This window comes from Pristis pectinata, chromosome 2 (assembly GCF_009764475.1).
Source record: "Pristis pectinata isolate sPriPec2 chromosome 2, sPriPec2.1.pri, whole genome shotgun sequence".
Taxonomy (NCBI): domain Eukaryota; kingdom Metazoa; phylum Chordata; class Chondrichthyes; order Rhinopristiformes; family Pristidae; genus Pristis; species Pristis pectinata.
The window spans coordinates 120,782,942-120,796,896 of record NC_067406.1 but is presented as its reverse complement, the minus strand read 5'-3'; the positions used below and the strand labels follow the sequence as shown (position 1 = coordinate 120,796,896).

The 13,955-nt window shown below is 37.1% G+C and overlaps 1 protein-coding gene across 11 annotated transcripts in view; it reads right to left on the bottom strand.

Annotated features, from left to right (window-relative positions):
• The window catches only part of LOC127585445 (la-related protein 1B-like), a 69,129-nt gene that overhangs the window by 23,185 nt on the left and 31,989 nt on the right, over positions 1–13,955 (bottom strand). For all 11 annotated transcript variants that reach the window (XM_052042927.1, XM_052042900.1, XM_052042890.1 and 8 more), the window contains 7 exons: positions 12,878–12,937; positions 10,884–11,064; positions 8,890–9,033; positions 7,760–7,915; positions 7,073–7,235; positions 6,841–6,985; positions 2,220–2,394 (listed from right to left, as the gene is read on the bottom strand). In XM_052042927.1, coding sequence (XP_051898887.1) covers positions 2,220–2,394; positions 6,841–6,985; positions 7,073–7,235; positions 7,760–7,915; positions 8,890–9,033; positions 10,884–11,064; positions 12,878–12,937 — 1,024 coding nt within the window. The remainder of the gene's footprint in view (positions 1–2,219; positions 2,395–6,840; positions 6,986–7,072; positions 7,236–7,759; positions 7,916–8,889; positions 9,034–10,883; positions 11,065–12,877; positions 12,938–13,955) is intronic.

Sequence of the window (13,955 nt, the reverse complement as noted above, 5' to 3'; positions counted from 1 at the left end):
AGAAAGGAGCTCAGATCTGGTAAAGGGCAAACAGTAACCTCAGTGATCAAAAATAATAAATTTTAAACTAAAAGATGATATAACAACAGGTAAACAGAACAGCAAAGAGTAAAACTGAGAAATGGAAAATGTTTAATCTTTAGTAGAAATTTTAGAGACTCATATAGAGTCTCCTGGTAGCAGGTGCAACATGACAATATATTAATACAGGAGGTCAAATAAACAACAATCAATAGTAGAGTATTTCTTTTAAGAAATAAGGAATTTTACAAATCATAAATTGGGATAAGCAAATGTCTGAAAGACAGCAAATGTCATGTGTATGCCCAGGATTGCTTTTGGCAATGTGTCCAAAAATCACAAAAGGGGACAGCCACTTAATAATGTTGTATTTAATTAACAACCTAATGGGCATGAACTTTTTATCTAAATGATCATAGCACGAGTGTTCAATTCTTCATCTGAAGGAAAGAAATGAAGAATAGCTAATTAGTTTTGAAGATAAGGCTCATTTCAGCATGATAAATATCCAAATCTATATATAGATAAAATAGGAGATCATTTCTTAAACACTGTCGTTCTCTAATTTAATGGAATACAAAAGCTCCCCCTCCATGGATCAAAAGCTCCATTTGCCCAAAAGCACCACAGATGACTAAATAGGTAAGGCATAACATTAAACTAAAATAAAAGGGATACAAGAATACAAAAAACATAATAGCAAATAGGAGGTACTGTTTAGTCAACCCTTGGTTATTTGTAAAATAATGCACATGAAAAGAAACTTGCAAGGGATATCAAAATTTGCAAATATAAGAGCAGTTAGGAACAACATAAAAAACTGTCAATGGTGAAATTGTAAAAGGAAAAGGTGAAGCTTGCAGCAGAGAGAATACCAAATGTCCCAAGGAAATAAATGCCAAGACAAAGACTAAACAAAAGTAAATAAAATTACCAGGTGATTTTCTTTCAGGATTTTTGAAGTAGATGAGAACATTGATGATGCCCTAACAATGACCTTTCAATGTTCCCTCTATACAGAAAACTGCATATCATGGCACAATTTAAGTAAAATTGGAGGAACAAATTATTCACAAGCCTATTGGCTTACTATTCACAAGCCTGTCAGGCCTTGAGTTTTAATTAAAGATTGTTATAAAAGAATTTCAAGATATTAAGAGAAACTGATGTCAGGGACAAAGAGGAACTGGTACTAGGGACAGGGAGGAACTATTCCTCCTGGTTACAAACCAAAGCACCAGGCCTTTGAGTTTTGTTAAGCAATGCCTAAACAAAAAGATGTTTGGAACTTCCTTCTGCAAATAGCAATGAATGAAGGGAGGGAGAGAATGGTGGGCAAATGAAGTTAGGTCACAGATCAACCACAATGTCAATGAATGATGAAAGCAGGCTTAAGGTGTTAAATGACTTACTCTTGTTCTTGAACTACTGCGGTCCTGTGCAATCTTCTACAGGAATCAGAGGATTCCTGCACCTCCTCAATTATGTTTATAATACTAAAATCTTTTCTGCACTCTCTCTGGTGCTTTAGTCTCCTTTTCTTTGAGCAGTAAGAGGAACAGAATTTTGAACTTCCAAATTATTTTATTCTCTGAAAAGTCTGTCTGACCCAAAACTACAAATACATCAGGCACTTTACTTGCTATAATGTCAGAAATTCTCCTGAAGCTAGTCAATTAAGAAGGTCAGTCTTAATATAAATTCCTGGAAGCGAATTCTCCAGTGCTGGAAACCCTGATTTAGTTATTGCATCTCTCCATTCTGAAATAACAGATGAGTATTTCTTTTGAGCTGATAAAGCACAATTGAAGTGTCACAGCAGCACAGACGTACAAAATGAAAAGTAAAAACTGAAGATGTATGTGTAAATTACAGGTATATTTGGAAAATCTACAAACACGTTGTAGTATTTGTTAACTAGAGTCATATGGCAAAAAGATAGAATTTCTAATACCACACTACTTTCTCCCCCAACTCTAATATTTGCTATAGGATAAAATCACTTCCAATTTACATCAAGATGAAGCTTCTTACTTCACTGGTTAATGTCCAGTGGCCTTACTGTGCACAACAATCGGGACCGCAATCAATGTAATTTGAGATTGAGGGATGGGTTCAAACCAGAAAAGGCTAGAATCATACAGCCGTTCAACTATTTTACACGATCAATAGAATCACAAGAACTACAATATTCTCACCAGTTTGAGAGCCATACATCTGTCCAGGTATAAACTCTGGGCAATTGATTAAACGGGAGAAATCAGTCCTTGGAACATCAGAAACTGGTGGACCTGGAATTGGCCATTTTTCAGGACACTCTTTTTTCCTCATCTTCTGGTCCACGATTTGAACTTCTGTACTTCCTTTTAAAGCCTGTCAAATTAAACAATATCATTAATAAACAGACCAGACTTTTAAGAAATGTAACAAATTCAAGAATAGCTTCCATATCTTGTTCTTGTATTTTCAGACAACTTAATGCATGCTTTTATGTTCAGAATAATCTATTGTGCAAGTTAAAAAGACAGAAAATACTGGAGTTCTTCAAAGTACAATAGCAACCAGAATAGATGTGCCAGCTTGAGAACAAATACATACTCTCATTTCTAGTTTTCATAATTCTGATCTTTTGCACACTTCACAACTGGCTGTCAAGCTATTTCTGTGTATGTTTTTTTTCTCCAAATGTATTGTTCTTTACAACTTCACAAACCAAAGTTAGGAATTTCAATGCTGGAATATCATTCACGATGTCTTAGAGCCCCATTACTGGATTTAAAGCAGAGTAAATAACTGAGCAAGGCAATAGCCATTACACAAGGCAAAGTTTACCAATGCTACCTACATCCACAGAAGAAGAACTTGTATTTGTGGAAAACTAATCCAATAACCTTTTTTCAGTATATTGCAATTATCACTGACTACTTCTTCAACATATGCAAACTAAAATGTTGCTAAATATATCCCCAAAAACAATGTCTAACAAATCAGACTCCCTCTAAACTAGGTCCATGGTGACCCAATGCAAAATTGTACCTTCACATAAAGCTGTATTACCACTAAAATCAGCTCACGGTAACTCAACGAACAAATATAAAAAGTAGTTTGACAATCTTGCTCAATTGTTCAACATCCATAAATAGGAGCATGCAAAGCTATAATAAAAAGCTGGCGATGGGATTAGAGCACTTAGACCAGCAGATACTATTAGTGTTTTTATTGCTCCATGAAGTTGTACTATCACTGAATAGTCTGTGCTGCCAGTTAGCATGAGCATGGGGGTTGAAAAATGATTTGCCTAAGCAAATTAGGGAGAACATCACAGCAGTATTTAGGGAGGATATTCCTGGGGGAACATCCAGTGAGGTTATAGGTGTAGAACTTGGAAATAAGAAGGAAGTGATCACTTAATGGGGGGGGGGGGGGGGTGCGCAGTTTGGGACCAGTGACCATAATTCTATTAGAACATAGAACAATATCACACAGGAACAGGCCCTTTGGCCCAAAATGTCTGTGCTGACCATAATGCCAATGAAAACTGTACATCTGCTTCTAAATGTCCCTCCATTCCCTGCATGTTCATGTGCCTGCGTAAATGCCTCTTAAATGTTGCTATTGTATATGCTTCCACAACCTCCCCCAGCAGTACGTTTCAGGCACCCATCACTGTGTAAAAAAAAGACTTGCCTCAAATCTCCTTTAAACTTTCTCCTTTTCACCTTAAAGCTATTCCCTATAGTATTTGACATTTCCACCCTGGGAAAAGGACCTTTAGTAAGTTTATATACTTCTATCAGGTCACCCTTCAACCTCTGACACTCCAGAGAAAACAATCCAAAACTATCCACTCTCTCCTTATAGCTAATGCTGTAATCCAGTCAACATCCTGGTGAACATCTTCTCCACCCTCTCCAAAGCCTCCACATCCCTCATGTAATGCAGTGACCAGAACTGCACACAATACTCCAAATGTGGTGTAACCAAAGTTTTCTACAGCTGCAACATGACTTCCCAACTTTTATACAGAATGCCCTGACTGATGAAGGCAAGTATGCTGTACACCTTCTTTACCACCCTAACTACTTGTGTTGCCACTTTCAGGGAGTTATGGATGTGCACCCCTAGATCTCCCTGTACATCAATGCTCCCAGGGGTCCTACCATTTACTGTACAGCATGCTTGCCTTCATCGGACAGGGCATTGAGTGCAAGATTTGGGACATCACGTTACAGCTGTACAAGACCTTGGCGAGACCACACCTGGAAGGAATATCGTGTGCAGTTCTGGTTGCCATACAATAGCAAGGATGTGAATAAGCCGAGAGGGTGCAGAAGATATTCACAAGGATGATGCCAGTACTGAAGGGCTTGAGTTATAAAGGGAGAGACTGGATAAGCTGGGACTGTTTTCCCTGGAGTGAAGGAAGCTGAGGGGTGACCTTGTGGTCATCTATAAAATCATGAGCATAGATAAAGTGGATGGTTATAGTCTTTTTCCCCCAAGGTAGGGGAATCTATAACTAGAGGGTACAGGTTCAAGTTGAGAGGGGAAAGATTTGAAGGGGGTCCGAGGGGAAATTTCTTTTCCCCACCCCATACAGGGGATGGTGAGTATATGGAACGAGCTGCCAGATGTAATGGTAGAGGTGGGTAAGATTATAACAGTCAAAAGATTTGGACCGGTTCATGGATAGGAAAGGTACAGGAGGGATGTGGGCCAAATGCAGGCAAACAGAACTAGCTCAGGAAGGCACCTTGGTTGTCATGGATGAGTTGGGCCAAAGGACCTGTATAACTCTATGACACCTGCTATGCAAATACAAATGGAGGTTTATTAGTTTTAAACCAAAATTTGGGTTTTAGATTTCACTGATCCTGCACGGCTTAGGATGTTTCCAAAGACATTAGTCAACCTACCCAAAAAGCTCATGCATTTTAACTACTGATTTGTTTCAATGCAAAAAGATTTAAAATTCCTACTGTTCAGCATGATTAAGGGGTTGAATGTGTTCACTGCCTTCAAGACAAGAATGGAGAAAAGGTCCTCTTTTTAAATAAAAGAGACCAGTAAATTTTGAGTTTTACTTCACAAATCAGCTGTTCTTCCCTTGTTTATTGAGGACATTTTCAACTTTTCTTACTGAAAAATGCTTTGTATTCTCATAACTATACACAATGTACCCAATGAAGGAGCAATGGCATGATAAATAAAGATGTATTTTCTTTAGGTATATCCCTCAACTTCAAGAACATTTTTTTCCCCCCATCTGAAAGATCGACCTGCGCATTAAAGACCCAAACTAGTTACCTTCAAGATGAAAACTACAATTTGGAGGAGAAACTTCAGGCATACAAGCCTACTATCAACACAAGGATGATAGGCAATTGAAATCATGAAGGGTAATGCTAGGATGGATGGGAGCCAATCAATTCTACTGGCTTGGATAGCACCAGATTAAAAATGCTACTGAGTTGATCTCACAAGGTAAGCAGAGTGAATAGAGCATGGAAACCCTTCAAAGAATGTACCACAGGCCGATACAATTAGACTTTTTATGGAAAGTGGATTTATATTTGAAACACAAGTCACATGGGCTGTAGCTAAAGAATAAAGCAGTCAGTAGCACAGCAGTGAAGCTTGTAGAACTGCTATCTCATAACTCTAGTGACCCAGGTTCAAACCTGACCTCCACAGTCCTTTCTGTGTGGTTTATTGTTTTATTTATTTTTGTTCCAAGACAGAAACTCACCTAAAAATTGGGGATAAATTCATATTGTGCACCAAACTTTGAAAATAACCTTCACATAAAGGATAAATATTTCCGTGTACAGTAACCTGAAGGAACACTGCTTTGCAAGACTGCAACTGCTGGATGTATCCTGTCTATCCTACATTCTCATCAACCTCTGCCCCCTTAGATGATGATAGTTGAGCATACTTGCTTTTTTTGCCAAGTCTGAAATTTTATAGTCCTACATATCATAATGTGACTTTTAAATGTTGGCAGGACCCAACATGGACAAAAAATAAAAGTAGATTGTCTGAAACAAAAAAACTGGAAGAATCTGAAAAAACTAAATGCTGGAGATATTCAGCAGGTTCTGCTAAAACATCATTGTCCCAAACTGCTAACTCTGCTTCTCTCCATAGATGGTGCCTGACTTGCTGAGTATTATCAGCAATTTCCCTTCTTATTCAGATTTCCAGCATCCGGTGCATTTTACTTTTGAGTTTGAAGAAAAACCCCAGTTTGTCAAACTTGTGAAACTAATTCAACAGTTTCAATAATATTCTTAGAACTAAGCAACTACACTTTCTTTTCCCTAAAAAGACCCAAAAGCCCAATGAAAATATTTTCTGGCTTATACAGACAAGGATTAGACCAGCAGAGGGAGAAAGAAACATGTCCAAGAATAAAGAAATCACTACAGGAGATCAGAACTGGAGGATCACAGGAGATAGCGAGAGGAGATGTCCCTGTGTGGTATAAAATGTGTTGTCAAGCTGTCCGCACTCCAGGAGGCAAAATAGGCTAGGCAGCACTGGAATGATGTAGAAGAGTCTGCCATTTCCAACCGGCCTCATTAACCACCCTGACAAACCCATGAGGAAGTCAGTCATCCCCAATCCCAAAGGACTGCCTATAAAGAACAAGTGAATAGGACTTGGCCAGAGTTAGCAACAGGCCATAGTGTTGAGTGAATTCAAGTCTATTATGAGTGTATTAGGGTTAGGCCAGCCAGGAGGAACAAATGCCTTTAACAAAGTTCAGAACAATTTCCTGGAATCGACATAACGGAAACATCAAAAAGACATTACCTCTAAAATAAGATTTACATCTGTGGTTAGTGCCTGTACTCGGTGGAAACTAGCAATCAGGGAAATAGGCAGAAAACCTTGCTCATCCATCTTTCGCCGTAGAAAAAAGTCTCTCTCCAAATTTTCTGTACTGAAGTAATATTCGCTTTAAAAGAAATGAACAATGTTAAAATACTTTCTGGTCGTTACCTTTAGGAAAGCATTGTTTAGCAGAAAATAAATGGTTACGTACATTTGTCGTTTTATGTACTCCTTCAGTAAAGTTTCATCCACTGTGTACATCTGTGCTCCACTTCCATCATCATAATAGTACATCATATTAGTGTTGTATTCCGGTATATATTGGTCAGAAGTCTCATATGAATGCTTGTATCCATAAGGGTAATCATAGTTCACTAAGAAGAAAGTAATCTAAATTAGTCATGTTAATAGAATTTACACTCATTGTTGAAAGTTACACATCATCTCCTACCTTACCGTTTGCACAGCTAGCTCATGGGATGAATTTCTGTATACATTATACACTATTAAGCCAAACATTGGAATACAGAGTATATATTTCACTTATCCTAAGGGTAATTTCACCAACTATTCACTGCACTGCAAATTTCACCCAGAAATATTGTAATCATAACAATCTGTTACTTCCAAAAATTTTAAAAATCATCTTCCTGCAGAATAACATTTCTGGCCATAAGCAAAACTATGCCCAGATGAAGAGGCTCAACACGAAACGCTGAATGTGCATTTCCCTCCACAGATGCTGCCTGATCCGCTGAGCTCCTCCAGCAGTTTGTTTTTGCTCCAGATTCTAGCACCTGCTGTCTCTTGTGTCTCCATTCACATGTCTAATGTTTTATGCTACAAGTTATTCACTGTTTAATAAAATTTAATACCAAACTACAGCAAAGATACTTACCACGCGCATTTCCTCTGCCACGTCCTCTGCCACGCCCTCTCCCTCGGCCTCTTCCTCTAAAACTTCCTCGCATGCCACCACCCTCACTCCTAACGCTGCCAACTTCATCAGCATCATCTCTTCTGTCTCTATCACGCTTGTCATCTCGGCGCCAACCTTCACAAAAAAGTCATTTAAATGTTATTTCTAAGAAAATTGCTCTGATATTTTATCCATATTATGCACTGACCATCACTTAAATGTGAATCAGTTAATGAAGTTGCACTGCCTGTTCCTGGTTGGCCTGGTAGCTAAATGACTATTCTTTAAGTTCACAGGTACAATATTTTAAGAACTTGAGTCGTGGGATTTACTTCCTATGGAAATCCATCCCATTGTAAACAGTATCCAAAGTTACCTATTTTATTAGTATGCAGCTTATACTTTAGTACTTCCAAATTAATTTAATCACTGACCTATTGCATAATGCAATTCCTCCCCTGCCACCCCACCCAGTAAGCTTTCTGAAGCAAAAAACTTCTTTCAAAATATTCCAACCCCAAACAATAGAAACAAATTACCAACTTAATAAAAGATGGTGAAACATTTCCATTAAATTGTCTTGTATTCAGTGCCTCAATTTAAGCTTTGAAGACTAACCTTTCCAAAAGGATTAGTAAAAACATTACAACGTTATTAGCTGAACAGAAGTTGGACATCCACTTTGAGCATATGTACAATTTCAAAGAATTATTACCATTTGGTAACTTGTATTTTCCTTAAGTTCCTAGTGATTTCTGCTCAGTTGGTTCTCAGAAGTAAAGAGAAGATATCATTGAGTAGTTTACTTTAAGGTGTAGAATGATTAATTGACCCTGTATAGATTAATCAGTGGTACTTGGGTATGCTCCAGAAAGCAATGTGGATTCAAATATAGAAAAGGAAGCTACATTTTGAATCAAATTCATTGCAGCTTACACTGTTGACAATTGGAAAAAATGTAAATATTCTAGTCGCTGACATCTGAAAAATGGAGTGAAAAGTATGTACACGTGTTTCAATCAGTTTGACTTCGAATGTCTTTTATAATAATCCTGCATAAGTAAATATTAAAATATAGCACTGAATTTAAAGATATCCAAGCCACTTACTTCTTGAATAATCATTTCTTTTGTTGTTTTGGACTGATCGTGTCGTATCTGATTGAGATCGCGAACTGTTACGTGAATTAGGCCTTTCTTGTCCATCTTGCTTCACTTCGTCTAGATGTAATGGAACCCATTTATGCTTGTTGGCTAAGATATTTTAAAAAGAAAATAGCATTAATTAGGCTTGCTTAAATATTAATCTCAATCAAACTGATTTTCCAGTATCCAAATAAAAGCTGTAGAACAAAGGAATCTGCCATCAAATTTCTCAATGGTCCATGAACACTACCTCATTATTCCTCTTCTGCACTATTTTTTGTAACTTGAAGTAATTTTTTTTATGTCTTGTACTGTACTGCTGCCGCAAAACAACAAATTTCACGACACGTCAGTGATAATAAACCTGATTCTGAAGGAAATGTAGAAACTCATCTTGTTTGGAAAAGGATTTTCCTCCAGAACATAATCTTTAAAATGCAATAAATCTTTAAACTTGAACCCCACAAACAGAAAGCACAGAATTCTAATAAATTGAACTCCGGCAACAAGCTGGATTACTTGACGGCATGTATAATAAAATATAATAACTGGAATTAAGAATACTTTTGTACTACACTTAAATCAGACTATTTAAAAGAAAGATGAAGTTTGAATAAAATGCAACATACAAAAGCGTAGCTAAGTAAACAGGACAGATTCAAGAGGTACAGTTTCAATGCGAAACAATGCATTTTAGAGGAGAGATAATGTAAAAGGCTTTTTTAAAAATAGGGTGTACAAAAGATCTGAACATATTCAATTTCAATAAAAATAGTCTAGGCTTTATAAATAATTTGCAATCACTTTGTGAATGTTTACATTTCAGAAGAACCATCCTTTAGTTAAATATTGCTATAGACATATGATCATTGGCTTTGCTTCAATGTGAAACTCACAATATTAAAGGATGTCTCTGTTTCCCTTCTATTCAAAACTGAAGGCAATCAGCAAAACTAAACAGATATAAATAATGAGGAAGACAAATATAGCACTCTCTAAACCATACCAAGATTAGAATAAATTATCTGCCACCTAGAAGAATATGGTCTATTTACATATGAATAACATGGTAAGGAAGAGGTAAGAAATTCAACCATCAATAAAGTATGCAGTAAGCAGTCATATTTTTGTTGTTATTACATGACCATATCACAAGATTATGTGCTTGCACACAATTACAGAAGTTACTGTTTGATTTATGTGGAAGAATGAACTGGAAAAGGCTGCAATATGCAAAAAGAATGCAAAATGCTGAAAATGGATGTCATTTTTCCATATGCTCTTCTAAAGCTATAGCAAACCTTTCCCATAACCATCATTTCAATCCATTTTTTTAAAAAAAACATTTTAATCTTCAATGCTTCCATACCACATCAAGCCAAATCTCTCAAATAAAAAAAATAGCCATTAGGTAATCCTATTAACCCAGTTTTCAAGTTTCAGCCAAAGCCCATACATATATTGTTTTCCGTCCACATGACTGAGACCAGCTCATTTTGAGAATACACAATTAGGGAAAAGTCACCTGCCCACATTGCAAAGCTCTAAGCGCTTGTAAAGCAAAGTTTGAAACTTGCAACCTCACCTGCAGCCCAAAGACGTCAGCAGGTTAGGGAAGTACTACAGACCTTCACAAGCAAGGCGACAAGAGCAGGGAGAACTGGCCAATTGAGCAGTGGGTGGTCAGGGGTTGTCTCATGTCTGAGGCAACATGACACGCTGAATACAACTTTCCAATCCACCGCTTGCAGAACCACACACATTGGTGCACGTCATATAGATGTACAACTGCCATTTCTCCGTTTTTATGGCCTGTTTGGGCATGTACACTGGATTTTATGCTACTATTTTACCGTAATGTTATTCTTGAGAGTTCTTTAAATTAAGGATGCTGGGGGAGGCTGGAAGATAAGAATACAAATCATAAAGTTAAGAGATTTCTATATTGAAGAAACTACCTTTCTTCCCCTTTTGCGAAGATCCCTGGGATTCATCATCAATGGCTGACTTTTCCTCGTGATCATTTTGAGGTGTTTCTCTATTTTCTTTGCTCTCACTGTTGTCTTTCTTTTCAGTCTTGTCCTTCTTCTTATTTTTAGTCAAAGGCTTTTTGCTTGGTTGGTTCATGATGTTATGATGCTATAAATGTGAAAGGAATAAAATTAATATTCACAAATACAATACACATTTTAATAAAGCCACACAATCAAGTTTTATCTTAAAAACTTACCCATATTGATTTGTTCACATCTAAGATGGGACACATCTACAGACCTAACTGTATCAGGTTTTTTTAAAAAAAGTCTACTGTTGGTTTTATATTGAGGCCACTTTTCCCAAGTATGATCTACTTAGGATTCAAGGAATAACGAAAACAGATAATGTAACAGGGTGAGATGAATAATAATTGGTCCTGGCTTTGCAGTTGGCATTACTCCGAATTTAACACCTTGAAAAATCTCTAAGTGGGTCAAACAAATGGAATACCAATCAGAACAATGAGTCCTCACTAAAGCCAAAAGAGGAAACAGAAAACATAAATTACAGTGAAATTATTGATGTGCAAAATAAAAATTGGGGCATGCACATTGGATTCATGAAGATACTTAAATTGAAAGGCAAAAAAAGCAACAATAATTTTCTTCAGAGAAACAAGTTTCATTTTTTTCCCCTTGGTCTTTAATGCGACAATATTGTGTAATTAATTTTAGTTCACACTATAACTAATTTTGATCTGTAAAGACCCACGGAAAAGCAGGATATCAACAACAACCACTGCTGGGATTTCACAGAATAGAAATCATAGAATATTAATTTATAAAGCCTCTCAGTCTATCACGTGTCTAATACTGCACTAGGTCCATAACCCTGCAGGTGATGGCTTTTCAAGTACACATCCAAATACATTTTTGAAGTGTTCAGGTTTCTGCTTCTTTCAGGTAACAAGTTCCAAAGCTGTACCACCCTTGGGTTCTTCCTGTTTATTCTATTAGCCCCCTCATAATTGCAAACTACTTGAGTCTCCACTTGGCCTCTGGATAAAAGGCAATTGTTTTAGTTTATACAATTTTACATGCAGCTGCAATTTTACAGTCCTGTACATCTCCGTAGTCCCATAATTCCTGTAATGTGACCAGAACTGTCAGAGGAGCCTTGCTGGTGATGGACACAGTTCCAGCATAATTTCCCCTGCTCTTACATTCTACACCTCGGCTAATAAACGTCAATATTGCATGTCTTTATAATTGATCCCATTGCATTTGTTCCTCCACACCACTCAATATCTTGACCTTTACTATATACTCCCTAGCCTTGTTGTATCTTCCCAATTATCTCAGTTTTTCTGAATCGAAGTCTATTTGCCATTTTTTCTGCCCAACTGATCAGACCATCTGTACCCTCCTGTAGTCTACGATTTTACTCCATACTGTCAAACACATGGCCAACTTGTGTTTCGTTTCACTTGTGCTTAACTGTACTTATGCAGACTCAAGGAGTTGCTGTTAGTTTTATCAAATATACAGAGAGTTCTGACAGCCTTACTTACATTTCTATAGTGGATTCTAGGCCAGATTGAGAGAACTAAAATCACGCTAAAGAAAATGGAAAAAAATAAGGAACTAGGTAACAGCAATATAATTTGTGGATATAGGATGAAAGGTTACAATTACCCCATAAAGATTTAATTCAGAGATTTATAGTGCTATTTTCCATTTACCTCAAAAGGTACCCTACTTAAGACATTCTTATTTGGTACAGGTAAATGACCATCTTTTCTGCACTCCACTGTTAATAAATGGATTGTGAATTTTTTAAAATCCCCTCCATTGATAGGCAGCAGTTAGTTTTCAACTATCATTGTATGTAATAGTACTTCCTTCCATTTAAGAGCCCAAGCTTGTATATTTCAGATAAGTTAGAGATATTTCTTCATGACGAACACATAGCATACCTCTTTATTAGCGATTTCTCCTGGAGTAGGCCAGTTTGTGATGTCACTGAAATCACTTGCCTAAAATTAAAAAAACATCAGCTATTCAAAAACAAACTTCAAGTTTATAGCACTAACTTGAAATCATGCAAGAACTATTGAAATCAAATTAATCCAATCCCATGTTTTCCCCCAAAGCCCTACATTTCCCCCATCACCTCCCCCCCCCCCCATTTCAAAGATATTGAGCCTATTTTCACCACTCTTTCAGGCAGTGCACTCTTTGCCAATGGAAAGAATATTTACTGTATCAAAACCATATATATTTTGAACAGTGTACCAAATCATCCTATAATCTATAGCATCAATAAGATCAGGGAGTTGAATGTATGGCTCAAAGCTTAGTGTGGTTTTCACTGGGCACTGGCATCAGTACTGGTAAAGAGGCAGCTGTTCCACTGGGATGGGCTTCATTGAATCAGGTTGGAATTAGTGTCCTAGTGAATCAAATGTAGCTATAAAATAAAATGCAGGTGGGTGGTATTTGATGAGCAGAGATTTAGAAAGTTAGAAAAAGTAAAAAAAACAATAGTGCAGGTTAGCAAAATGGAAATGGTAACCAGAGTCTGTTAAGGAGGAAAAGAGCATAGAAAGATACAAGTATACCTTCAATTAAAGTCAGAGTAGGGAAAAAAAAAATCAGTAAAGACAAAATGGAAGGTTCTTTGCCTGATTATATGTGGCATTCATAAGAAAACTGATTAAACTAATGCCACAAATAGAAACAAATGGGAACAATCAAATAGCCATTACAGAGACATGGTTACAACATATGCTACCACGTGCATCGTAACACCACAATCATGGGAGACTTGAACCTACATGCAGACCAGGCACCCCAATTCAGCAGTACTAGGGTGGAGGACAGTACAAGATTGTTTGCTAGATCAACATTTTGAGCAACCAACCCAGCCCCTTCGCTGCAACTTAAAACAAGGTAGTTTTCTTATTCTAATTCTGACAAAATATCACCCTGAAACAGTAGGTCTGGTCCTGTCACCTTGGATGTTGTTTGACCTGGTGAGTATTTCTTCTATTT